The following is a 26,010-nucleotide window of genomic DNA, read 5'->3' as shown; positions in this document are numbered from 1 at the left end:
GACAAGTTTCAACAGTTTGTTTTTCATGAAACCAGATTCTAGTTGGTAAAACTAGAGTTATTACACTAGGCCTTGGAATGACTACACTAGGCCGTGGTATTTCAAATATGAGTATAGTAGGCCTTGGGGCTAGTAGTATAGTCATATGTGAAATACCACGGCCTAGTATAGTCATACCAAGGCCTACTCGATTTTTACCAACTAGGATCTTGTTTCACGAAAAACAAACTGGTGAAACTTGACAAGTTTCAACAGTTTGTTTTTCATGAAACCAGATTCTAGTTGGTAAAACTAGAGTTATTACACTAGGCCGTGGTATTTCAAATATGAGTATAGTAGGCCTTGGGGCTAGTAGTATAGTCATATGTGAAATACCACGGCCTAGTATAGTCATACCAAGGCCTACTCGATTTTTACCAACTAGGATCTTGTTTCACGAAAAACAAACTGGTGAAACTTGACAAGTTTCAACAGTTTGTTTTTCATGAAACCAGATCCAAGTTGGTAAAACTCGAGTTATTACACTAGGCCTTGGTATGACTATACTAGTCCGTGTTATTTCACATATGACTATACTAGGCCTTGGGTTGGTTTTTAACATGTATTTACCCATCAGTGTGTGTGAGCGGCGCAAACAACATTAATGAAACTTTGTAATGGTGAACCACAAATGTAAATTTATTTTTAATCACAAAAATAAACCAAAAAATTATTTTTTCCGGCGTTTGGGGGCAGATGGTTTCAATTTGGGGGTGTGCAGGGAATATGCAACACTTGCAGTTGAAGACGGTGTTTGAGGGGAAGGGGCAACAAAACTTGTGGGGGAAGGTAGTCCAGTTAAGGGAATTAAACAAGGAACACTTGGAGGAGAGGAAATCTGTTCAGGTACATTAGTTGTAATGGCATGTCGCCGTAGGCTTGTGTGCCTGGACCGACTTTGGCCCAATGCCCGCCTTGATAGATTTCGCCTTGAACTAGGGGCAAATATTGAGTGTAGGTCCCCCGTCTGCTGGTGTGGCTGCTGCTGCTGCTGAGGTGGCTGCTGCTGCTGCTGAGGTGGCTGCTGCTGCTGCTGAGGTGGCTGCTGCTGCTGCTGAGGTGGCTGCTGCTGCTGCTGAGGTGGCTGCTGCTGCTGCTGAGGTGGCTGCTGCTGCTGAGGTGGTTGCTGCTGCTGCTGAGGTGGCTGCTGCTGAGGTGGCTGCTGCTGAGGTGGCTGCTGCTGCTGAGGTGGCTGCTGCTGCTGCTCTTCGTTGGCAGTGCTCGTCCTTGCAGGAGGACTGGTGGCGGCAGTGATGGTCCAGGTTTGCGGAGTGGTGGTGGCAGGGCTACTACATGTTGTTGTAGCGGCAGGGCTGTTCCATGTTTGCCTAGTGGTGGCTGAGCTCCACGCATGCATGGGAGTGGCGGTGGTGCTCCAGACAGGAGCAGCGCTTGCCATGGTGGTGTCGGTGAAGTGACCAGCTGCACTCAGACTTGTGGTGGTGTAACGGTGGGTGTCCTGGCTTTGAATAGAGGTGTCCGTGCAGTGGTATGCAGCACAAGTCGGTAGTGAGGTGAAGCGAGTCAATGGTGGCACAGGTGGAAATGACACCACTGACTGCTGACCGTACCGATTATGCTGCATAGCCTGCAAGAAAGCATTGTTGCAGGCCTGCAGCACATTCAGCTGTTGCTCAGGACTAAGGTGTTCCGCCATGCCCTTTTCAATCTTACTAAAAAAATGGTGTGCTGGTCTGTTGAGGTCGGCCTCCAGACGGTCAAGGCGCTGTTCTACAGAATTGAAGCGGTGTTCAAAGTGGTTAAAACCACGTTCCATGAGTGCAAAACCGCTTTCAACTCTGTCGGACAGTGACTTGAGGCTGGAATTAAAGGCCTCGCTCAAATGCATAAACTCGGACAAGACATTCCTGTCCAAGGCCCTCTGCCGCTGGCGGGTAGTGCCCGCATAACCAGTGTTAAGAGACCTGGGACAGGGGAACACCTGATGGCCCAGCTTCCTGGTCACCAGCTGTGTGTGGCTGACCTGCAAGGTGCTTGTCACGGGGGCTTAGTTCAACTAAGGCTGAAATACCCGGGGCCCCTGTGGTGTCCCTTTACTAGGGGAAACCCTGTCTGACCCTCAACCCAGGGTTTTTGCTGAAGGTGCAAATGCCTGAGCCTCCGACCTTTCCTTATCTCCTGCTCAGCCCTGCACTTAACCCTCCACCCTCCACCCAGTGAGAAGTCACCACCAAAGCTCCCACACAAATAATGACAGACAGGGAGAACTTAAACTGCACTGCGCCGCACACACACAGGAATAAACAGTAATGTGAACAGGGCACAACTAAACACAAATATGGGAAGGAGAAAGGATAACGACGGATCATACGACACCAGATATGAATCTCTCTCTCTTGAACACCTCCACTCCAGACCGGAACCACTTGGTATGAAACACAAGCTATAATCGGCGACGCCCATAGGCCAGCATGACTATTTAAAGACCGTGGGCGTGACTAACCATCCAACCTGGTCTCCAGCAGGATTAACCCCCGAGAGCCTGAAGATCAGGCCGGCGCCACTGAGGCTATAGTGGCTGGAGGTGGAACTACCTCTGCCTGCCGGATGCTGTGGTGTGAACAGCGTCCGACATGACAGTACCCCGTCTTCTACGAGGGACCCCAGGGCCCTCAAGACTCATAGGACCCGGCTTGTCCGGATGACGACGGTGAAAAGAACTGACCAGCCGATCCACATGTATGTCTGAGGCTGGAACCCAAGACCTCTCCTCTGGACCATACCCCCGCCAGTGCACCAAATACTGAAGAGTACGGCGTACTACTCGAGAGTCCACTACCTTGGCGACCTCGAACTCTAACTCGCCATCCACCATGACTGGAGGTGGCATCGGCGTTGTGTCCACAGAGCCTACCACCTTTTTCAATAAAGCCCTGTGAAACACGTTGTGTATCTTGTACACTGCGGGAAGTTCCAACCGATAAGCCACTGGGTTAATAATGGCAGAAATCCTAAAAGGCCCAATAAACCTTGGACCCAGTTTTAAAGAAGGGATTTTGAGTTTTATGTTCTTCGTAGCTAACCACACCCATTCACCCACACACAGGTCCGGACCTGGCACGCGTCTACTGTCAGCCACCCGTTTGTACCTGGCACTCATGCTCAACAAACGCTGTTTCACCCGCCTCCAGACTGATGACAATTGGGCTCCTAGCTGATCCTCCTCCGGGACACCCCCGGAGTCACCCTGACGTAAGGTACAAAACTGAGGATGTTGACCGTACACACAAAAGAATGGAGACTCTCCTGATGACTCTTGGCGGTGATTATTTAATGCGAATTCGGCCAGAGGAAGGAAAGTAGACCACTCCTCCTGGTTGTCGGACACAAAGCATCGTAAATACTGTTCTAGATTTTGGTTCATGCGCTCAGTTTGTCCATTAGACTGTGGATGAAACGCCGATGAATGTGACAACTTGATCCCCAACCTTGAGCAAAAAGCTTTCCAAAACCTTGCCACAAATTGCGTACCCCTATCAGATACTATGTCAGATGGTACTCCGTGGAGTCTGACCACCTCCTTCACAAATACCTGAGCCAACGTCTTAGCATTGGGCAAAGAGGACAACGCCACAAAATGCGCCATCTTTGAAAAACGGTCAACCACCACCAGGATGACCGTGTTCCCTGCCGAGGCTGGCAAGTCAGTGATAAAATCCATGGAGATTTCTGTCCATGGCCTATTGGGTACCCCCAGAGGCTGTAGCGTGCCAGCAGGACGGGTTCGGGGTGACTTAGCCCTAGCGCACGTGATGCAAGCTGCCACGTACGAGACCACGTCCTGCCGGATTTTGGGCCACCAGAAACGACGCGATACCAGCTCTAAGGTGCCCTTTACCCCTGGGTGACCAGCCAGTACCGAATCGTGGTGTTCCTTCAACACCTTAGGCCGAAGATGCAGGGGTACAAATGATTTGTTGGCGGGAAGTCCTGGTGGTACCTCCTCTTGGGCCTCGGCAATCTCCGCCTCTACCTCAGTCGTGAGAGCCGAGACCACTACCCCTTTCTGGAGGATGGGTACCGGCTCTTCCCGAGGTTCTCCCCCCGGAAAACACCTAGACAAAGCATCCGCCTTGGTGTTTTTAGCCCCGGGACGGTACGTCACAAGAAAATTGAAACGAGTAAAAAACAATGCCCAGCGAGCCTGCCTAGGAGACAGACGCTTGGCCGACTCCAGGTAGAGCAGATTCTTATGGTCGGTGATAACTGTGACCTGGTGAGCCGCCCCCTCCAAGAAGTGTCGCCATTCCTCAAAAGCCAGTTTGATGGCCAACAACTCCCTGTTGCCGATATCATAATTCCGTTCGGCCGGCGACAACTTCTTGGAGAAGTAGGCGCATGGATGCATCTCGCTCAAGGACGAGCCTTGAGACAGTACTGCCCCCACTCCCACCTCCGACGCATCAACCTCTACCACAAAAGGTTTAGACACGTCTGGTTGCACCAGAATGGGGGCTGAAGCAAAACTATTCTTCAGACGCTCAAATGCACGTATAGCCACCTCAGGCCAGTTCACCAGATCGGCACCCTTTTTTGTCATGTCCGTGAGCGGTTTGGCGACAGTCGAAAAGTGTTTTATAAATTTCCTATAATAATTCGCAAACCCAAGGAACCGCTGGAGTGCTTTCAGACTCTCCGGCCTCTCCCATTGCAACACCGCTTGCACCTTAGCGGTGTCCATTTTAAAACCAGCTGCGGACACAATATATCCCAAAAAGGGCAACTCCTGGACAAAAAATAAACATTTTTCCAGCTTAGCATAGAGCTGGTTCTCCCGGAGCAACTGTAACACCTGCCTAACATGCTGCAAATGAGTGTCCCGATCGCTAGAATAAATGAGGATATCATCCAGGTATACAATCACAAATCTCCCCAGGACATGAGCAAAGACATCATTAATAAAATGTTGGAAAACGGCAGGCGCGGTGGTCAACCCAAACGGCATAACCAGACTCTCAAAATGACCCTCAGGAGTGTTAAGGGGGCTTAGTTCAACTAAGGCTGAAATACCCGGGGCCCCTGTGGTGTCCCTTTACTAGGGGAAACCCTGTCTGACCCTCAACCCAGGGTTTTTGCTGAAGGTGCAAATGCCTGAGCCTCCGACCTTTCCTTATCTCCTGCTCAGCCCTGCACTTAACCCTCCACCCTCCACCCAGTGAGAAGTCACCACCAAAGCTCCCACACAAATAATGACAGACAGGGAGAACTTAAACTGCACTGCGCCGCACACACACAGGAATAAACAGTAATGTGAACAGGGCACAACTAAACACAAATATGGGAAGGAGAAAGGATAACGACGGATCATACGACACCAGATATGAATCTCTCTCTCTTGAACACCTCCACTCCAGACCGGAACCACTTGGTATGAAACACAAGCTATAATCGGCGACGCCCATAGGCCAGCATGACTATTTAAAGACCGTGGGCGTGACTAACCATCCAACCTGGTCTCCAGCAGGATTAACCCCCGAGAGCCTGAAGATCAGGCCGGCGCCACTGAGGCTATAGTGGCTGGAGGTGGAACTACCTCTGCCTGCCGGATGCTGTGGTGTGAACAGCGTCCGACATGACAGTGCTTCCTGGCTGTCGGATGGCTGGGAAGGGTCAGAGGACGTCCGAGGAAGGACCGCTCCAGGGCCAGGTTGCAGGGTGCTGCTCCAGGTGCTGTGGAAGAAAGGAAAATCATTACTACCATGCCTTTACAAGAAGCATCAGCTGTGGATTAGAAAAACACAGATTAATAAAAATAAAAACCCAAAATTTATAATACTTACGATCTCGTGGCAAGGACCGGTCTTAGGAACTGCAACGCGTGATAGTGACGGTATCTAGTTCTGGTCCTTGACGCAGATCCACTGCGAACCTGGCCCTCAGCACGAACATCACTGTTGAAGCGGTCCTTGATCGAACGCCAACGTGTTCGGACTTTGTCCACTGTTGGTAAAAAAAAAACAGTGCCGTCAAGGACAACAGTCACTGCGGCACAATATAGCAATACAATACTCAAAGCAGTCACTGTAGAGCCCGATGACACTGTTGGGTTTCCTGCTAGAATATACCTAGCACGAAACCCAACAGTGCCGTCAAGGACAACAGTCACTGCGGCACAATGTAGCAATACAATACTCAAAGCAGTCACTGTAGCCCCCGATGACACTGTTGGGTTTCCTGCTAGAATACACCTAGCACGAAACCCAACAGTGCCATCAAGGACAACAGTCACTGCGGCACAATGTAGCAATACAATACTCAAAGCAGGCACTGTAGACCCCGATGACACTGTTGGGTTTCCTGCTAGAATATGCCTAGCACGAAACCCAACAGTGCCATCAAGGACAACAGTCACTGCGGCACAATACAGAGCAGGGAAATACTCACTAAACGCCTTTTTGGAGGATGCTGTGGCGCTGTCCCAGCCATCCATCAACGCTGCGGCCACCTCATTCCATAGCCGCCGGGTCACCACAATGTCCTTGTACAGCCGGTCACGGCTGTCCCACAACGGCGAACGCTCCTGGACCAGGCTGATGAGCTGCTCATTATCCAGGTAGACGTCTTCATCCCGTTGTGGAACCTAGACAAAACACATTCATTAGAATAATCAAATTTAAATTGAATAAAAAGTTACAAAAAAAAGAAACATAAAAAAGAGTAAAAATAGAAGATAAAAAATAAAGAACATTACAAATCATTTAATACATACATTCCGTATCACCACCGGGACTTGGCTTCGCTGCTCCTGCTCTTCGCCCTCACTAGTCCCGTCCGCAGAAGATGATGATGACGATGTCTTAAAAAAGTTGAAAAAAACGTAAGAGATTTGGAGAAGCAGCAGATATACTTACCAGATGCACGAAAATAATCACCTCACGGTCTGCTTGCGCCAATTCCTGCCGCGATGGGGAATACTCGGATTCTGAAGACATACTGCATGTAAAAATAATAAAAATCATTAGTACATACATAATTTAAAAGGACAGGCATATAATGTAATATACTCACATTCTTCGCTGATAGAAGATGGGTTCCTTGTTGACTGTCTGCTCTCCAATCTGTCAGTGTAGTAGTGGCAGAGTTTTGGCAGGCACCTCCTTTATATAGACTTTTTTTTTTGACTTTAGAAGATTATAACTAGTACAACAAGTGGACACCACCAAAAAAAGCAGCGCTAAAAAAACGCATACATGCGCATGCCAGTGCGCACGTATGCGCATCCATAGGCTATAATGGCCATTTTTAGCGCAAAACGTGCGCATACGTGCGCATGCGCTTTTTTGCAGGACCAAAAAATGCAACATGCTGCGTCTGTAAAATACAAACGCACACCCCAAAAAAACGCAGCGCATGAAAATCGCATACGTGCGCATGCCAGCGCGCAGGTATGCGCACCCATGTTAAATATAGGGGAAAAAACGCATGCGCACGTATGCGTTTTTTTCCAGCGCAAAAAAACGCAAATGTGAAACCAGCCTAAGACACACTTTTTTCCCCCAAAACATTGGGGGAAAACTGGGGTGCGTCTTATAATCCGAAATCTAGCTGCGGTGGAGCAGGGTCCCAGGGTAGTTTCTCCCGGAAGTTTCTGGCGGCGGCAGGAGTCGGGCCATGGTTGCGGGTCCCAGGCAGGTACGTTGAGGTATTCGGTGGGGTGGGGGCTCCGCCGACATTTTGTGAAAGCCCGGAGCCCCTCACCTTCCAAACTTTCTAATTCAGTTAACTCCGGGAAAATGGCCGCCTCCATCAACAATTGAGATCTTGGCATAGAAATATCAATTAAGCGTGCGCCTCCTCCAGCGGCCATTTACAGGGAGTCAACCGCATTAGAATGTATGGAAGGTATGATTTCATTGATATTTGAACCCTTGTTGCCAAGTAGTCTGGATCATGCAATGGCCCATCCTTGATCCTCTGCGGGTTTATTTAGGTTTGCGTATTTGGTAGACGGGACACGCAGGAGCTTCTTTTATTTGACAATATGAAATCCAAGTTTCCTATTACTAATAAAGAATACTATCAGTATTTACAGATTAAACATTTTGCTTTTTCTCTTTTTGGATCTTCTGGAGTCTCCCTATCGACTGACTTTGAGAGGATTTGTAGGAGAGGGTCGTCGACCAGAGGAATAATATCAGAAATGTATAAAATTCTATATTCTCCCCTATAGGGCCGACAATTAAAACATTCCTATATGTGTAAGTGAGAGTCTATTCTGGGAAAGGAGCTTTCACCCCAATTATGGCATAATATCTGGCAAAAAGCGGCTAAGTCCTCTATTTGTACCCTTTACAAAAGAAAATCAGTATAAGATACTAATGTTCTGGTATCACACTCCTGACTTCCTACGCAGACTAAATCCCTCGATAATAGAAAAAATTGGAGTCCAGCTCAACAGGACTGGATTTTCCTTTTCTTTTTCAAAAGACATAATAGTACATACAAAAGAAAATTTTCATGGTCAACATGACCCAGTCATGAGTAAGATTGCTTAGTTGACCATGAAAATTTTTTCTTGTACGCACTATAATTTCTTTTGAAATATAAAAAGAAAAGGAAAATCCAGTCCTGTTGAGTCGGACTCCAATTTTTTCTATTATCCTTGATGTGAGGCCAGGGCGAGGCCGGGGTCTGAGCCCCAGGTGGATGAGCATAGAGCAACTAGGTGAGATGGAATTAAGTTTTAATAAATCCCTTGATACCTAATGTGTGATGGCGTTGTGGCTCTGATGTGGGCACACTATACCATATCTTCTGGTCGTGTCCTGTGATTCAGGGTTTATGGAGGGAGGTTAGTTTGTTGATCTCTCAGATTCTTTATGTCGAAGTGGGGTTGGATCCGACCCATATATTTGTTAAATATTACTCCTAAAGGGATTGGGAAAAAGTCAGCTAAAATGTTACTACACATTCTTACAGCGGCTAAGAGCCTGATTGCTCTTAACTGGAAGCAGAGATCCCCACCCTCACACTTGCATTTATTATATAGAGTTAATGACATCCGAAGGATGGAATACATGACGGCTATCCTGAATGCTAGAGTGGAAAGTTTTGACTCGGTTTGGGCCCCATGGGACTACTTTTGGGCTCAAAAGAATTGAATAGGCCATTCCTTGAGTGCTTGGTTCCCTGTCTCGGAATTTATGTTCTACCCTTTCCTTCCCCCATGTGGTGTATTGTCCTGTCTTTTTGCCTGTATTAATAAAGTTATGGTTACAATAATCTGTGATATTTTATCAGTGCTGGATTTTTTGCTGTATCAATGTTATTCTTTTCATCTCTTCTGATTTAAAATGTAACTGCTTATCCGGATTTATGATTTAGGTTTATCTGTCAAAAATTGATAAAAAGTGTTAATGAAAAATTAGTTAAAAAAAAAAAAAGTATGGAAGGGGCTCCGAGCTTTCACAAAATGTGAGCAGAGTCCGCGCATCACTGAACACCTTCTCGTACCAGCCTGAGGCATGCAGCCATGACCCAACTCCAGCCACTGCTGAACACCCTGCCCTATGTGCCTAGATCTAGCATCATCTCATGCCTCTGCCAGCAGCGACCCTGCCACTTGGGACCCTGCTCCACCACTGCTACCCCCCAGGGTAAGCTACCACAAAAGCGGATTTTAACATGCACTAGTTTATTAAAAAAACACAAAAACATTTTTTCCCAATATCTTCCCCCAAATTTGGGATACGTATTATAAACCGGTGTCTTATCTCCAAAATAAGGTATTTATGGTAAGTTACAGGTCTGTTTTAAAGAGGTCCTGTTTGCTCTCGACATAGGTCTATTTTAGTAGGTACACATATTCCCAGTAAATGAATGAAGTCACCTTGTCTTAGAAATCTATGTTGTCAAGTTTCTTTATTTATTCCCCTTTTGAAAATCACTTGACAACTAAGTGACTGTTCATATGGACTTATCCACAGAGAAATCAGCATCACAACCTTCTAGGAGGAATTACAGAGCAACTCATAACATATTTCTAAAGAAAAAAAAATGCCTTAATATCGTTATGTCAAAGGAAATGCAAGTATTTCTGAAATACACATGTGTGGAAAGCTGGCGGCACCTATCATACTGGAATAATACAAACATGTTATTCAATGTACGGTACTTCTTGCTTATTTATGGATTCAAGCTGAAAAGATAACAGAAGCTTAGAAGGACCAAGGTCTGGCAAAATAAAACATGCAGACGTGTTTATAGAAGACACTTGGTTAGAGAATTGTGCCTCAGACATCATTTTCAAATCATCATTATACTTGAGCCCGAGAGCCTTGAAAAATAAACTGTGGGCTGCCTGTGGCTCGGTACTCTCAGCTATACAGCTGGGAAGTTAAAAAGTCTGGAGGCTGAAACAAAGCATCATGTCACAAAGCCACAGACTGTGGAAATGAAGCCACTATGAAGACTTTTCTTAGACAGGTTATCTGTGCAGTCAATCCGGTTGCATAGGATTAGAAAAACCAAACTGCTTTCTCTCAGAAAGTGGCCACCTCTGACCATGGGTTGTGTCTGACATTAAGATATACCGCTATTGATGTTAATGGAGCTCCGCGACAATGCCACACAAAACCAGTGATCCCGGTTGGTGCAGTTTCTGAAAAAAAAAAAAAAAGCAGCTGTTTTTCCCTCACTCAATGGTGATTGACAGCGCTTGAACTTTCTCTACAGACAGTGCTCACTCAAGGCAAGTAAGCACTGTCACTCACTCAAGGAAGGTAAGCACAGTCACTCACAAGGGAGAGGTTTCACCCCAATGAGTTTCATCCCAAATACTTCTATTCTTACAGGTTTTTGGAGATACAAAATCTCCATTCTAGGCTACTCGCCTCTCCAAACCAGGTCCTTCAAGAGTTGGCCACTAGTTTATCAGTCCCTCTCAAGTGAACCCACTGTGGGCCCTCATGTAAATATCATGCTTTCCCAAATCTTTCTGTAACCTGGCAGGTTCTCCTGATCACATGAATCTCCTGACATCTTGTGACGTCAGATTCTCCTGCAGTTCCTCACTCTCCAAACTGATGTGACATCACAATAATCAAGTGACTATTCATGCTGAATGGATGGACAGGGTACCAGTCACAAGAGCTCACTGCTTCTTCATGCTGTATTTCCTCTATAACATATACATTCATCGTTCCCTTCCCATCCTTCCTATTTCACACGTTTAAGTCAATTAACGGAGGGTAGGGGGTAAACCTTATTGGCAGAGCTGGTGTACTGGGGCTGTGTGTGCAACACTGAAACAGTGATTTATTTGCCTGCAGTTGTCTAATGGACAGGAAATTCAGGAATTAGGCTGGGACTGTGAGGGTATCTAGGTGAAGCTTGGGTTGGACTGAGATAGGTTTAGGCGGAAAATGAAGGGGCTGTGCTCACTTGCAGGCCAACACAAAGGATTAGGGTATGTGCACATGTTGCGAATTGCTGTACGGATTTTTCCACGCGGAATCTGCATCTCTTGGCAGAATCCGTAGGTCAAAATCTGCGCCTTTTTTATGCGGATTTCCTGCAGATTTATTGCGAATTTGGCATGCGTTTTTACACCTGCGGATTTCTATAATGGAATGGGTGTAAAAACGCTGCGGAATCCGCACAAAGAATTGACATGCTGCAGAAAGTGAACCGCTGTGGATTCCGTGGGGAGTTTTCCGCAGCATGTGCACAGCCAATATTTTTTCCCATAGGTTATTATTGTACTGTAAATCTCTTGCGGCTCTGCAGCGGATCCACAGTGGCAAATCTGCTACAGATCTGCAGCAAATCGGCAACGTGTGCACAAACTCTTAGGTGAAATGTAGTCAGAAGGGAGGAGAGGATCCTGAAGACCACATGATGGCTGAGGCAACAAAGTTTATGCAAGGGGACAGGAAGTAAAGTACAAAGGAATAAAACAACAAGAAAATTGGCAGAATAGATACATGCCATTCATTACTGGCACAACCCTTACGTGCTTGTAATGAAAACAGTAACGGAGTTATCATTTTAAATATTTTTTATCTACTTTTGGCTTTCTGAGAGCACATACAAAATGATGGGAAGGAAAAAAAAAACACTTTTAATAAGGACTTGTTACGTTGTTCTAATCATTTGTAATTTACAGTACAAGTCAAATGGCAAAGATGGTTAACCGAATCCACCAAAATCAGCAGGCTCGGCCAACCTAAGGTTTATGGGGGCCTCAAGGCCAGCAGGATATTGTCATATATGAAAGATGTACTGACTTGTGGGACAAGGATAGAATATGCGAGTCTCTTCTGGAGACAGCTCATGGTAAAGATTTATTTATTTCAATAAATATTTGCTTTCATTTGTTTTTTTGCTTATGGGAGTATTTTTGTAGGATTTATAAGAATTAAAATTGGATTTATTATTAAGAACAGACATGTTAGGGGTTATCCGGTACAAGTATATGAATGGCAAAAATGCCGTTCCATGTAATGCACCCTACAAATTCAAGGGTGCATGCCCTCCATCAGTAAAAATAGAGATTTAAACTCCAGAAATGAGAAGCCATCCTTACCATGAGAACTGTTAATCTGTGGAATAGCCAGTCCCATCAGCTGGGCACAGCAAGGAAGTTGATTGTTTAAAAAGGCTTAGATGACTTCTTAGAACAAAATTTTGATGCTGCTGTAAATGCGCAGAATTCTGAATGTTGGTCTAATCTGATTGACACTCGGGATCAGTAGGGAAAGCCAGGACTCAGTATTAGCTCATGGGTTATGATTTTTTTTTTTACCTCCTCCAGATCAATAGGGGGGGGGGGGGAAACATTTTTTACGCATACGACTTATCTTCATTCACATCCTCACCCATCCTTAAAGGGGTATTCCCATCTCCAAGATCCTATCCCAATGTGTAGTTGTTGCAGTAATAATAATATTAACAAATGCCTCCAATTAGAGTTGTAGAATAGTTTTTCTGATTCGCTATGTCTCTTTCGTCATGTTCAGGCATTGCAGGACCTTAAGTATCCATGGTTACGACTACTGATATAGTGACAGTTATCTAGCTGCTAGTGGTTGTAACTGTGGATACCTGAGGTCCTGCAATGGCTACACGAGGAAAGAGAAATCAGGAATCAGAAAAACGGTACTACATTTCTAATTGCAGGTATTTGATAATATATTAGACCTACTACATATTTGGATAGGATGTTGGAGATGGGAATACCCCTTTAAGTTGAACTTGATAAATAATTGTAATCAAGTATGTTTTTGCTAAGAGCATAGTGTATAACAAAATTAGAATTATAAATAAGAAGCACAGAGCTTCTGGGAAGTTTTGTGGAGGGTAAGATCTTTGGTGGAAAGCATGTAGAAACTAGAATTTCCTCTAGTAGAAAATGTGAAAAAATCTCCTAGTTATTCTACACAGCTCCTGCTGTCAGATTTCTACAGGAGCTGTTCTGCATTGCTAGTCAACAAAGACATCCATGGAATAAAGGATTCTTGTTTCAGGAATTTTCTGACTACAAAATAAGCAATACATAGGGCACTGGGAATTATTTTGAAATGCAGGATCATTTAAAGAAAAAAAAAAAAACTGTTGTGTTGTTCTGTAGTGCATCATACTATCCATTAATGTGAACAATAGTGAAGGCACTTCCTCATAACAGAATTTCAAAATGCTTTCACATTTGCCTTTAAGTCATCATCATAGTGGAAAAGTACTATATGGAGCAACCAATGTATTGTTGAACTCTATAACCCCAATGTCTCCAAGACACATGGCATTCCTGTTCTAGAAATAGCCATATTTCTTTAGTTAAATATTCGGTGCTGAGTTGTAAAACAAATATCCTTTATAATCCTTAACCCCTTCATGACCAGAGGTATTTTTGGTTTTGCGTTTTGGTTTTTCGCTTCCCTTCTTCCCAGAGCCATAACTTTTTTATTTTTCCATCAATATGGCCATGTGAGGGCTTATTTTTTGCAGGACGAGTTGTACTTCTGAACGACACCATTGGTACATATTGTGTACTGGAAAACAGGAAAAAAATTCGAAGTCTGGTGAAATTGTAAAATAAGTGCAATCCCACACTTGTTTTTTGTTTTGCTTTTTTAGGTTCACTAAATTCTAAAACTGACCTGCCGTTATGATTCTCCAGGTCATTACGACTTCATAGACACCAAACATGTCTAGGTTCTTTTTTTATCTAAGTGGTGAAAAAAAATTCCAAACTTTGTTAAAAAAAAAAAAAAAATTGCATCATTTTCCGATACCCGTAGCATCTCTGTTTTTCGTGATCTCGGGTTGGGTGAGGGCTTATTTTTTTGCACATGGAGCTGACGTTTTTAATGATACCATTTTGGTGCAGATACGATCTTTTGATCGCCTGTTATTGCATTTTAATGTAATGTCGCGGTGACCAAAAAAAGGTAATTCTGGTGTTTTGACCTTTTTTCTCGCTACGCCGTTTAGCGATCAGGTTAATCCTTTTTATTTATTGACAGATCGGGCGATTCTGAACGCGGCAATACCAAATATGTGTATGTTTGAGGTTTTTTTTACTGTTTTATTTTGAATGGAGCGAAAGGGGGTGATTTGAATTTATATTTTTTCATTTTTAAAAACATTTTTTTTTTTTTTTTTACTTTTGTCATGCTTCAATAGTCTCTATAGGAGACTAGAAGCTGCCACTACCCGATCAGCTCTGCTACATGCAGGCAATGATCAGATCGCCTGCATGTAGCAGAATACCTCACTTGCTATGAGCGCCGACCACCGAGTGGCGCTCATAGCAATCCGCCAATGACAACCAAAGAGGTCTCCAAGAGACCTCTGGTTGTCAGGCATACCCATCGGTGACCCACGATCACGTGACGAAGGTCAGCCATGGGTGGATTTCCGGCGCAATTGCCGGAAATGCATGTTAACAGCTGCGGGAGGCTCACGATTCCTCCAGCGGCTGTTAGCGGCACATGATAACGGATCAGATCAGCTGTCATGTGTCCCGGAAAAGGTGCGGGCTCATCACCGGAGCCCGTACCAAATGGGGAGGCGGCCAATGATGGATAGATCCGTCTTTGTTTTCTTTTAACACCTTAACAACCAGAGAGATAAGACAAAAGTGGTGCAAGGGGAAATTGGAGCTGTCTGCTACAACCAATGATATTCCCTTTCAAAAAGTGAACATTCAAGTGAACCTGACACCTGATACATGCTGCCAAGTCCATGGTCAGCATGTATCAGGCACAGGCTGTATAAATGTAGCCACGTATGTTTGACTTTGGCACGCTGCGGCTTTTCAGAGAAATACAGGTGCTTCTTACAAAATTAGAATATCAAATAGTTAATTTATTTCAGTTCTTCAATACAAAAAGTGTATCTCATATTATACAGAGTCACTACAGACAGAGTGATCTATTTCAAGTGTTTATTTCTGTTAATGTTGATGATTATGGCTTACAGCTAATGAAAACCCAAAAGTCATTATCTCATAAAGTATTCTAATTTACTAACACCAGCTTCAAAAAAATGATTTTAAAATCCAGAATGTTGTCCTACTGAAATGTATATTCAGTAAATGCACTCAATACTTGGTCGGGGCTCCTTTTGCATCAATTACTGCATCAATGTGGCGTGGCATGGAGGCGATCAGCCTGTGGCACTGCTGAGGTGTTATGGAAGCCCAGGTTGCTTTGATAGCAGCCTTCAGCTCCTCTGCATTGTTGGGTCTGGTGTCTCATCTTCCTCTTGAGAATACCCCATAGATTCTCTATGGAGTTAAGGTCAAGCGAGTTTGCTGACCAATCAAGCACAGGGATACTGTTGTTTTCAAACCAGGTGTTGGTACTTTTGGCAGTGTGGACAGGTGCCAAGTCCTGCTGGAGAATGAAATTTACAACTTCAAAAAGTTTGCCGGCAGAGGGAAGCATGAAGTGCTCTAAAATTTCCTGGTAGACGGCTGCACTGACTTTGGTCTTGATAAAACACAGTGGACCTACACCAGCAGATGACATGGCTCCCCAAACCATCATTGATTGTGGAAACTTCATACAAGACCTCAAGCAGCTTGGATTGTGGCCTCTCCACTCTTCCTCCAGACTCTGGGACCTTGATTTCCAAATGAAATGCAAAATTTACTTTCATCTGAAAACAACACCTTGGACCACTGACAACAGTCCAGTTCTTTTTCTCCTTGGCCCAAGTAAGACGCTTCTGGCGTTGTCTATTGGTCATGAGTGGCTTGACACAAGGAATGTGACACTTGTAGCCCATGTCCTGGACACGACTGTATGTGGTGGCTCTTGAAGCAATGACTCCAGCAGCAGTCCACTGCTTGTGAATCGCCCCCAAATTTTTGAATGGTCTTTTCTTAATCCTTTCAAGGCTGCGGTTATCCCAGTTGCTTGTGCACCTTTTTCTACCACACTTTTTCCTTCCACTCAACTTTCCATTAATATTCTTGGATACAGCACTCTGTGAACAGCCAGCTTCTTTAGCAATGACCTTTTGTGGCTTACCCTGCTTGTGGAGTGCATCAATGATTGCCTTCTGGACATCTGTCAAGTTCTCAGTCTTCCCCATGATTGTGGAGCCTACGGAAACAGACTAAGGGACTTTTTTAAAAGCTTAGGAAGCCTTTGCAAGTGTTTTTTATTAATTATTGTAATTTACTGAGATAATGACTTTTGTGTTTTCATTGGTTGTAAGTCATAATCATCAACATTAACAGAAATAAACACATGAAATAGATCACTCTGTTTGTAATGACTCTATAATATACGAGTTTCACTTTTTGTATTTAAGAACTGAAATAAATTAACTTTTTGATGATATTCTAATTTGGTGAGAAGCACCTGTACATACTTTAAAGAGGTTGCTTGGTCAAAACCGATAAGCCGATACTCAAGATGGCGTCGCCGCAAGAACATGTCGCCGGCGTGGACAACATCTGGATCCAGGATGACGCCGGCGGAAGATGATGTCGGGGATCGTGGAGCAGCGGCGATGATGGCGTGAGTATGAGAGACGGAGTGAGAGAAAGGGTCGTATGTGGAGTGAAAGAGGGGGGGGGGGACGTGAGTGGAGATGGTGAAAGGTGAAAGGAGTGTGTGTTGAGGAGGTGTGTGTGTGGAGGGTTAATATGGCAAGAGGTGTGTCACTATCTTCCCGATGCGATAGCATCGGACCTTAATCTAGTCATTTTATAATCATCTTGGCTATCCCATATATAAATTTGACGTGCAACTAATTAGCATATGATTAGTTATGCAGACTATTGTAATCTCGCTGCACTGTTCAAGTTTTGTTCCTGTTTTGCTCCTAAAAATCTGAGTTTCAATTTTTATTATTTTGTTATTATTATGTAAATCCACCTTTGGCTTTCAACACAGTCTGAATCCTTCTGGGCATGCTCTCAATCACATTCAAGTATGTCTCAACTGAAATCTGATCTCAGGTCTCTCCTGTATGTTCCCAAGGTTAGTGCATACTGGTCGATTCACTTGGGTATGTATACAGTTTTTCTTTAACTCTACCCACAAGTGTTCGATTGGGTTGAGGTTTGGGGACTGTGGGGGCCAATCCAGCACCTCTACTTTATTGTCATTGAACCATTTCTTCGCCAGTCTCAACACATGCTTCAGGTCGTTGTCCTGCTGGAACACTAAGTCGTCCTTTTCATACCCATAGTAGTTGAGTGTATGAAGTAACTCATCTTGTAGGATACTCACATATAGCTCCTCATTGAGACCAACATCGACCCTGGTCAAGTATCCAACACCATTGGCTGTGAAACAACCCCATATCATCAGGCTTCCTCCATCGAATGTGACAGTTCCTTCAATGTCTCGATCCGATAGCCCCTTTTCCCCTTCTTCCAGACCCATTTGCACAAATCACAATTTAGTCAATTGACTTTCGTCTCATCGCTCCAAATCACCCATTTCTAGTCTTCTACAGTCCACTTTTTGTACTTTTTTGAAAACTTGAGCTGATTCTTATTTACGATACTTAAGTCGAGGCTTCTTCTCCTTTGTTCCGGCCACCATGCCAGACTTGTGTAATGTGCATCGCACGGTGCTTGCATGGACGTCTGTGATCTCACTTTTACAGTGCAGACGAGACACCTCCACTGCCATGTTTGTTGCACCAGAACTGATAGACCTTGTGATGAGCCGACCTAATGACTCCAATATTTTCTACCTCTTGGCTTTTGAATGGATGGACGGACTTCATTTTGTATTCTGACAACTGTCATGGCACTCACATGATGCAGTTGGGCAATTTTCATAACTGAGAGAACGCTATCAATGAGCTCGATGATGCTATTTCTCTTTTCTTGGGAAATCGTCATGGCTGCTCCTCGATTCAAACCAGTGACCTTTCGCTTGGGAACCAACCTAATAACAAACTGAGCAATTAGGGAATGTGAGAACAGTCTGTAGTATACATAAAGAAAGAGACTTTCCACCACCAGGAGCAAAACAGTAACAATGCAGTGACCTGACAAAAATCTGTATAACTACCGTAATCATACGCTAAATAAATGCAAATCAAATTTATGTATGAGATAGCCAATATGTGTGCCTGTAAAATAATGGTATCCTCACGTTTGAAGCAGCAGTGGATGGTGAGATATGGAGCGTGAAAGTCAAAAGTTCAAAACATTGTTACCCTTTTGCTCGTCAGTGTATCAGCTGTCAGGTTCACTTTCAACACTATCCACCTATTTCTGCCTTAGGCAATCTGCAAAGTGACTGCCACCGTAATGTACCGTTGTTTGACTGCAGCAGTCACTGACTGCTGAAAAAACGTAAACAAAGACAGCGAGTGTCTCTTGAGGGTTTTTTTTTTACAGTAATTATCTTATGCACGCTGTATGCAGAGATACAGAGAAACTACAATATTAAAGGAAAACTCCTTTCCCAAACCATGCTTTGCCTAGTACAAGTCCAGAAGGGGTGATGCATGAAACCCCTTTAAATCCTCAAATAATTTAGACAAATAGTGATTAACAATTTTTGTAAATTTATAAACATCGGAGGTTCATACCTTTAAGGGAACAAACCATTTATTGATGTGTTCTGGGCTGCCAAGGTTCATCACTGCTCCTCCAAATAACCAGCATATGACTCCACACTACAGCACAAAGTAAAAATGCAAAATGTTTACATTTTATTTTGTGTAAATCTGGGAATATATAAATGTTGCCATTAATTTGATGAGTAATGCAACTGTAAAGAAAAAACATATAAAAGCACATAAAAACACAATAATAAAATCCTGCGCCATTAGCTGGTCTTGATGCCGGCGGCTGCCGGAAGTGCTCAGTTATGGAGCTGCTCCGTCTACTGATAGTGGCCGCGGCAGGGTACTGCACATCCACCCCATAATCAAATAGAGAGCATGTGTAAGAGTCAAAAGGTGTTTATGGGGGGACAGAGTTTTATGATTAATATTTCAAAAGCATCATAAACAATGATTTCACACTTATCAAGCAGTATATAGCCTTACAAAGTCTAAATGACAAGGCCCAATGTGCTGCACTATTGCTCCATACCAACTCAATTTCAACAACACCAGATAAAGACATTTGCTGACTGTTGAGACTGATTTTTTTGCCCTTTTACCTTTACTCCAGTTGTCATATCAGCGGTACAAAGGACTTCTCCCATTATCAGACTTTTGTTGACAAAGTTCTTGCTTTTATCTATCTAAGAAAAGTAAGCAAAGCAATGTCACTTATATGTGTGACCCATTCCACTGTTACGGCCATAAAGAATATATATTATTTTTTTAATTAGACCTGATTTACAATACTGATAATATAGTGTCTAATGTGCACGGCCAGAGTCATGGAAGAGCGGACAGATTCCCCACTCCATAGTGTAGATACAAAGCATGCCTGGCATCTCCATGTCCCTCATAGAATGGAATATAAAGTGCTAAGGATGTCACATGCACCCTAATTTTACACCTAAACACCCTCCAGAAACTCTTACCATTTCATTTAATGCTCGCTGAACTTGTGGTAAACTCATGGCAAACTTCACTCTGTCCATAGTCAGATCTCTAATCTCGTCCAGACTGAGGTCATATCTGTGAAGAACACACAAATAGACAAAGTTTTAAACACATTTTTATGTCATTTTTATGCAGAATTACAGAGTTTTCTAATGGAGTTATTTTTAGTAAGAGACGCAACTGTCCATTTAAGACAAGAAAACAACTGTGCTTCATCTGCTTCTACTTACTTGGCATCTCATCAGAACTAAAAATAAGTGAACTTTTACCCTTTATATTAGATCGCCAGAATACATTTTGAAAATAATGGAGTCCAGATGATTATGTGTAAAAGACCAACAAAAATAAGTTCAGCTGCAATACGGTATAAGGTGACTATGAATCGACTGCTTCTAAAGGCCTTACCAGAAATTTGTACATTAAAGGAAATCTGTCACCAGGCTTTTGCTAGCACATCTAAGAGCAGCACAATGTAGGAGCAGAGACCCTGATTCCAGAGGTGTCAGTTACTGGGCTGCTTGCTGCAGTTTTGATAAAATTGAGTTCTTTGCTGCAGATCAAGCTGTTCTCTGAATGCTGAGCCCTGCATAACCCCGCCCACACCACTGATTGGCTACTTTCTGCCTACGCACAGTGCACACAGGAAGCTGCCAATGTTGGCGACAAGGATAAAACTAAGCTTGTGAATATGGAGAACTACATGGCAACAGTTTTGTTGTCCTCTAGTGATAATTTTGTGGCAGAAAATTGATTTTATCAAAACTACAACCAGCAGCCTGGCTAGTGACACATCACTGGAATCAGGGTCTCATTATGCTGCATGATCACTGACCACAATTGGCAAGGATTCATAAAAAATAGTGAAAGTTACAATACAGGAGAATTGCAGCATATGTTATATGTGATCAATCAATTGCAGGTTAAAAAGCCATCTGAGGGGAATAAAAAATATAAAGGAAAAAATACTGTTTAAAATATTGTGATGCATTAACCTCTATTACGGCTACGGGGCGCTGTGTATGCGCTTCAGGATGCACTTAGAGGCAAAATTATCATGGTGAATTAGGGACTGGCATTATTGTAAATGGCCGGTATGTGTCGCAGTGGTTTTCTGAGCTGCAAGCCCAAAATGGTATTATTATGCTGGGACTTATAGTTCCACAAGTATTTGTTGTGTATTGCTTATAAGGGGGGCTTATAGGGTTAGTCAGAGAGCTGGGTGGGAACTGACTAACCACACATGCACCGCCCATCCATGGGGGTGGTTACAACCATATAATGTGACGGAGGTCGGGTCACATGGTCAGAGTGTGTGCACCTCAATGGTTCAGAGTGCTAGGTCCTGGAAGGTCTGTTTTGGAAGATCCTGGGAGTAGGATCGGATTCCTGGAGCACGTGGTGACACCTTGTACCTGGAGGCCGATGTCTTGGGAGATCCTGGTTGTAGGATCGGAGCCCTGAATGGCACCCGGTGAGGCCCTGGACCTGGTGGCCTGGGTGTTGGACGAATGTCTTGAAAAGCACCCGGACAGGCGACATGTGTTTGCGGAGTCTGAGAAGGCACTGCGTTTGGGGGAGCTACCTTCCATCTGAGGATCTGGACTGTCGGTAGTGCACTGGACACAAGGACGGTGATCCCAGTTTGGCAGCCTCCCCAGGAGCCAGGACTGACAGGCGGTCAGTCTGTGGAGCAGGAGCTCCTGGGAGGTAACCCCGGGCATGGGGAAAGAACTATGTGCATTGACAATGGTCAGTTACTGAACTGTGCGGTCACCCGGTGACTGGAGAGAGTCAGGCGTGATTAGTGAATGCTTTGTAAAGCTTATGTGATAAAGTAATGGACTATATGTAAGCCGGTGATGTGCAACCTGGCTTATGGCACGATTTAAGCGCTTAAATGAACCGTATGGACTGTTTTGTGTGAAAAAACCGTGCCTGACTACGTTAATCCGCTGTCTAAAAAAAAAAAAAAAAAAAAAAGATTGTGTATGTATGTATATACATTTTATCCATTGCACATAACCTAATAAAATTGTTGCTTTCTGGAATTACCATGCATCCAAAAAGTAATAGAATGTATGTAAAATGGTACCAATAAACAAATTATTTTTTACAAGTGGTAAAACATTTAGACACACTATAAAAGGTTTGTCGTTGCACTAACCAATTGACCTACACAATAAAGTCACCATGTCATTTTTACCACTAAACCAAAGAAAAGGGAGATTTGTGTTTCTTCCACCATTTCACAAAAAAAAAAAAAATGTATTCCACTTTTACAGCACATAATATGGTAAATCAAATGGAGGCAATCTAAGCTACAATTTGTCCTGAAAATAAACAGTCCCTTATAAGGCTATGTCGTTTGGAAAATAAAAAGGAAAACAGTTATTCTGTCAAAAAAGGGAAAGGTAACAAACAAAAAAGGCCAATTTGGGGAGGGATTAAAAGTTGTAAATTCACTTCCTAATTATTGAGTTCAAATGTTTACAACCACATTGAATAATGTACGGTATATAAATGCATACAGTAGATTAAAATACTAAACTACCACTAGATGGCGGCACACATCAATGTCATCACTATCGTGTCAAACCACAGAAATAAATGAAATTCCATTAAGAGGAAAAAAACTTTGCAATTTGTATATTTTAATGGTCTGTACATATTAGGGTGACTAGTAGCTACCACAAACTATACTATGAGTCGCAGCTTGGACACATTTAGCAACTTGTAGTTGCTGGTCTGCTGACCTGAACTTGACAGCCTGACGTTACATGATGCATGGACTGTCGGCTTGTCTCCTTACCCAAAAGTGATTTTCATATACAGTTCAAGCATCCTGGTCTTTGTTCAGTGGCATCATGATGGGCGTAGATGGATGTGAGGGCATGGAGAGCTGTGAGGGAATTATGATGGGCATGGAGGGCTGTGAGGGCATCATGATGGGCGTGGATGGCGGTGACGACATGATGGGCATGGATGGCTGAGAGGGCATCATGATGGGCGGAGGGCTGAGAGGGCATCATGATGGGCGGAGGGCTGAGAGGGCATGATGGGCATGGAGGGCTGTGAGGGCATCATGATGGGCGTGGAGGGCTGTGAGGGCATCATGATGGGCGTGGAGGGCTGTGAGGGCATCATGATGGGCGTGGAGGGCTGTGAGGGCATCATGATGGGCGTGGAGGGCTGTGAGGGAATCATGATGGGCATGGAGGGCTGTGAGGGCATGGAGGGCTGTGAGAGAATCATGATGGGCGTGGAGGGCTGTGAGGGAATCATGATAGGCGTGGAGGGCTGTAATGGCATCATGATGGGTGTGGATGGCTGTGAGGGCATGATGATGAGCGTGGATGGCTGTGCAGGCATCATGATGGGCGTGGATGGCTGTGCAGGCATCATGATGGGCGTGGATGGCTGTGCAGGCATCATGATGGGCGTGGATGGCTGTGCAGGCATCATGATGGGCGTGGAGGGCTGTGCAGGCATCATGATGGGCGTGGAGGGCTGTGCAGGCATCATGATGGGCGTGGAGGGCTGTGCAGGCATCATGATGGGCGTGGAGGGCTGTGCAGGCATCATGATGGGCGTGGAGGGCTGTGCAGGCATCATGATGGGCGTGGAGGGCTGTGCAGGCATCATGAGGTTTGTGGGAATGTACTATGGGGACAACAAACTGTGTGTCAGACTACAATACTGTGAAGACATCATGGTATGTGTGAAGGCAACATACTATGTGAGCAGTAATTTACTGTGGGGCACCATACCATGTTTGGGGGGCACACTGGGTGCCATGAAAGGGTTACAATATGGAGTGGGAACACTAATAGGCTTCACTAAGATAAATATTTCTGTGTGGGTCCATATAAAAGTCTGGCCGAGATTAGAGTACTGGCGTAGCTTAAAATACATTTTGCTGCAGAGTGCTAGGTGTACTAGGTATGTGTCCGTCTCTTTTACCTAAGTTAGGAGGTATAGTTAATCCTCCCAAGAAATTGCTGATCGTCTTTGATAAGCAGCAGAAGCTTTGCATTACTCCGCTACATGTGCGGGAACACTAATGCACACCAGCCTGCTGTATGCCAAGAATATGCCAAAACCCTGGTGTATGCCAAGACAGATGGCCATGATAGGCATATGAACTTGGAGCTTTCCTGACAAAGTTCTAGGTCACAAAAGTGCTGTCCGCACAGATTTACAAGGATACATTTAAGTTACTGATTAATCAGTTTTCCATGAAAAAAAAGCTAAGCTGTACAATGACATGTGTGAATGTTCGTCGGTTTGTTGTACAGTACCTCAGTAACGCATTTTATCTTTGGAAATCTACACTTTAATTCATAATCTGGATGGTATACAGGACGATTCCTGACTAATGATATCGCTCCTTGGAACTGGTTTATCTGGTATGTGCTAAATGACAGGACATCATGATAAGTAACTCCCACGCCAGCCTTAATAACATGCCGTATGTCAGGATTGCCAAACGCTTTTTTTTTCCTCTGGACAACTGAACAAATCAAAATCACAACCCCCCTCCCTCCCATAATTAAAGAGAATCTGTCAGCAGGTTTTTGCCATCTCATCTGAGAGAAGCGGGATGTAGCCAAAGAGATCTTGATTCCAAAGATTTATCAATTAGATTACTGGGTGCCATGGTTCTGACACAGAGTTTTTAGATTTAGCATGAAGCAGAGCTCAGAAAGCTAACCCCGCCCACACCAGGCTCTGTATGTACATATAGACAGTGAGCAGCTTATCAAAGAAGGGGGCGGAGTCGGATCAGGTCTCGCACGCTTCTCTTCTGAAGTCCGAGCAATGATAATCACAAGGTAATAGAACCTCCAGTCTAAGTAAATAGAACTGCACACAGTCGGACATGTAACACATTGTTAAAATCTGGGTTTTAACCCCTACCTCATGGTGTCCTCAGATAACATAGCAAAAACCTGCTGACAGATTACCTTTAATGGATACGACAGTTAGTGTGTTTATAGTGCTGGGACAATACAATCACTGGAAGGAATACTGTGAAATTGTATGTAGATGTCGTCACTGCAGTGGGGTGGTGACTGCAACTCTGAATGTGAATGGAGTATAAAACATGACGCACCTGCAGAATATTGAATGCAGCTTTAGGTGTGACTAAAGTAAAAGATGATGGGTATAAAACATGACAAAAATATTATGGTGACTGCAAATTTTGATGTGATTGAAGTATAAGGCATGATGTAACAGCAGAATAGTAAATGCAGCTCTGGATGTGACTGGAGAATAAGACATGGTGTAATAGTAGAATAATGACTGCAGCGTAGGGTTTGACTAAAGTATAAGACGTGATCTAACAGCATAAGAGTGACTGCAGCTCTGGATGTGCCTGGAGAATAAGACATGGTGTAATAGAAGCATGGTTACTGCATCTCCATTCCTTCCTTTTGCAGCTTGTCCAAGTCCTGGTTCATTATTCAACTGTCTGTTGGGCTACGTTCACATGACCATATTTTCAGTGTGGAGGAATGGAAAAAGAACAATAGCATTCAGACAGCCATGTTTTGTTTTTTCTTTTTTACAGAGACCAAATGAAATAAATAGAAGCATGCATTTGTATATACTACATGTGCTTCTCATAAAATTAGATAATCAATAAGTTAATTTATTTCAGTTATTTAATACAAAAATTGAAACTCGTATATTATATAGACTCATTACACACAGAGTGATCTATTTCATGTGTTTATTTCTGTTAATGTTGATGATTATGGCTTACAGCCAATGAAAACCCAAAAGTCATTATATCAGTAAAATTAGAATAATTAACAAAAAACGTCTGCAAAGGCTTCCTAAGTGTTTAAAAAGGTCGCTTAGTCTGTTTCAGTAGGCTCCACAATCATGGGGAAGACTGCTGACCTGACAGATGTCCAGAAGGCAGTCATTGACACTCCACAAGGAGGGTAAGCCACAAAAGGTCAT

The 26,010-nt window shown here is 43.9% G+C and overlaps 1 protein-coding gene across 2 annotated transcripts in view; it reads right to left on the bottom strand.

Annotated features, from left to right (window-relative positions):
* Positions 1 to 26,010, bottom strand: part of ACOXL (acyl-CoA oxidase like) — a 756,489-nt gene that overhangs the window by 649,649 nt on the left and 80,830 nt on the right. For both annotated transcript variants that reach the window (XM_073557722.1, XM_073557721.1), the window contains exons 2-4: positions 20,019 to 20,115; positions 19,647 to 19,730; positions 19,069 to 19,155 (exon numbers count right to left, since the gene is read on the bottom strand). In XM_073557722.1, the coding sequence (XP_073413823.1) occupies positions 19,069 to 19,155; positions 19,647 to 19,730; positions 20,019 to 20,115 (268 nt within the window). The remainder of the gene's footprint in view (positions 1 to 19,068; positions 19,156 to 19,646; positions 19,731 to 20,018; positions 20,116 to 26,010) is intronic.

The sequence above is a fragment of the Dendrobates tinctorius genome, unplaced genomic scaffold, assembly GCF_039654945.1.
Source record: "Dendrobates tinctorius isolate UK_male_01 unplaced genomic scaffold, ASM3965494v1 ptg000250l, whole genome shotgun sequence".
Taxonomy (NCBI): domain Eukaryota; kingdom Metazoa; phylum Chordata; class Amphibia; order Anura; family Dendrobatidae; genus Dendrobates; species Dendrobates tinctorius.
The sequence above is the reverse complement of the archived record's forward strand: the minus strand, read 5'-3'. Positions and strand labels throughout refer to the sequence as shown.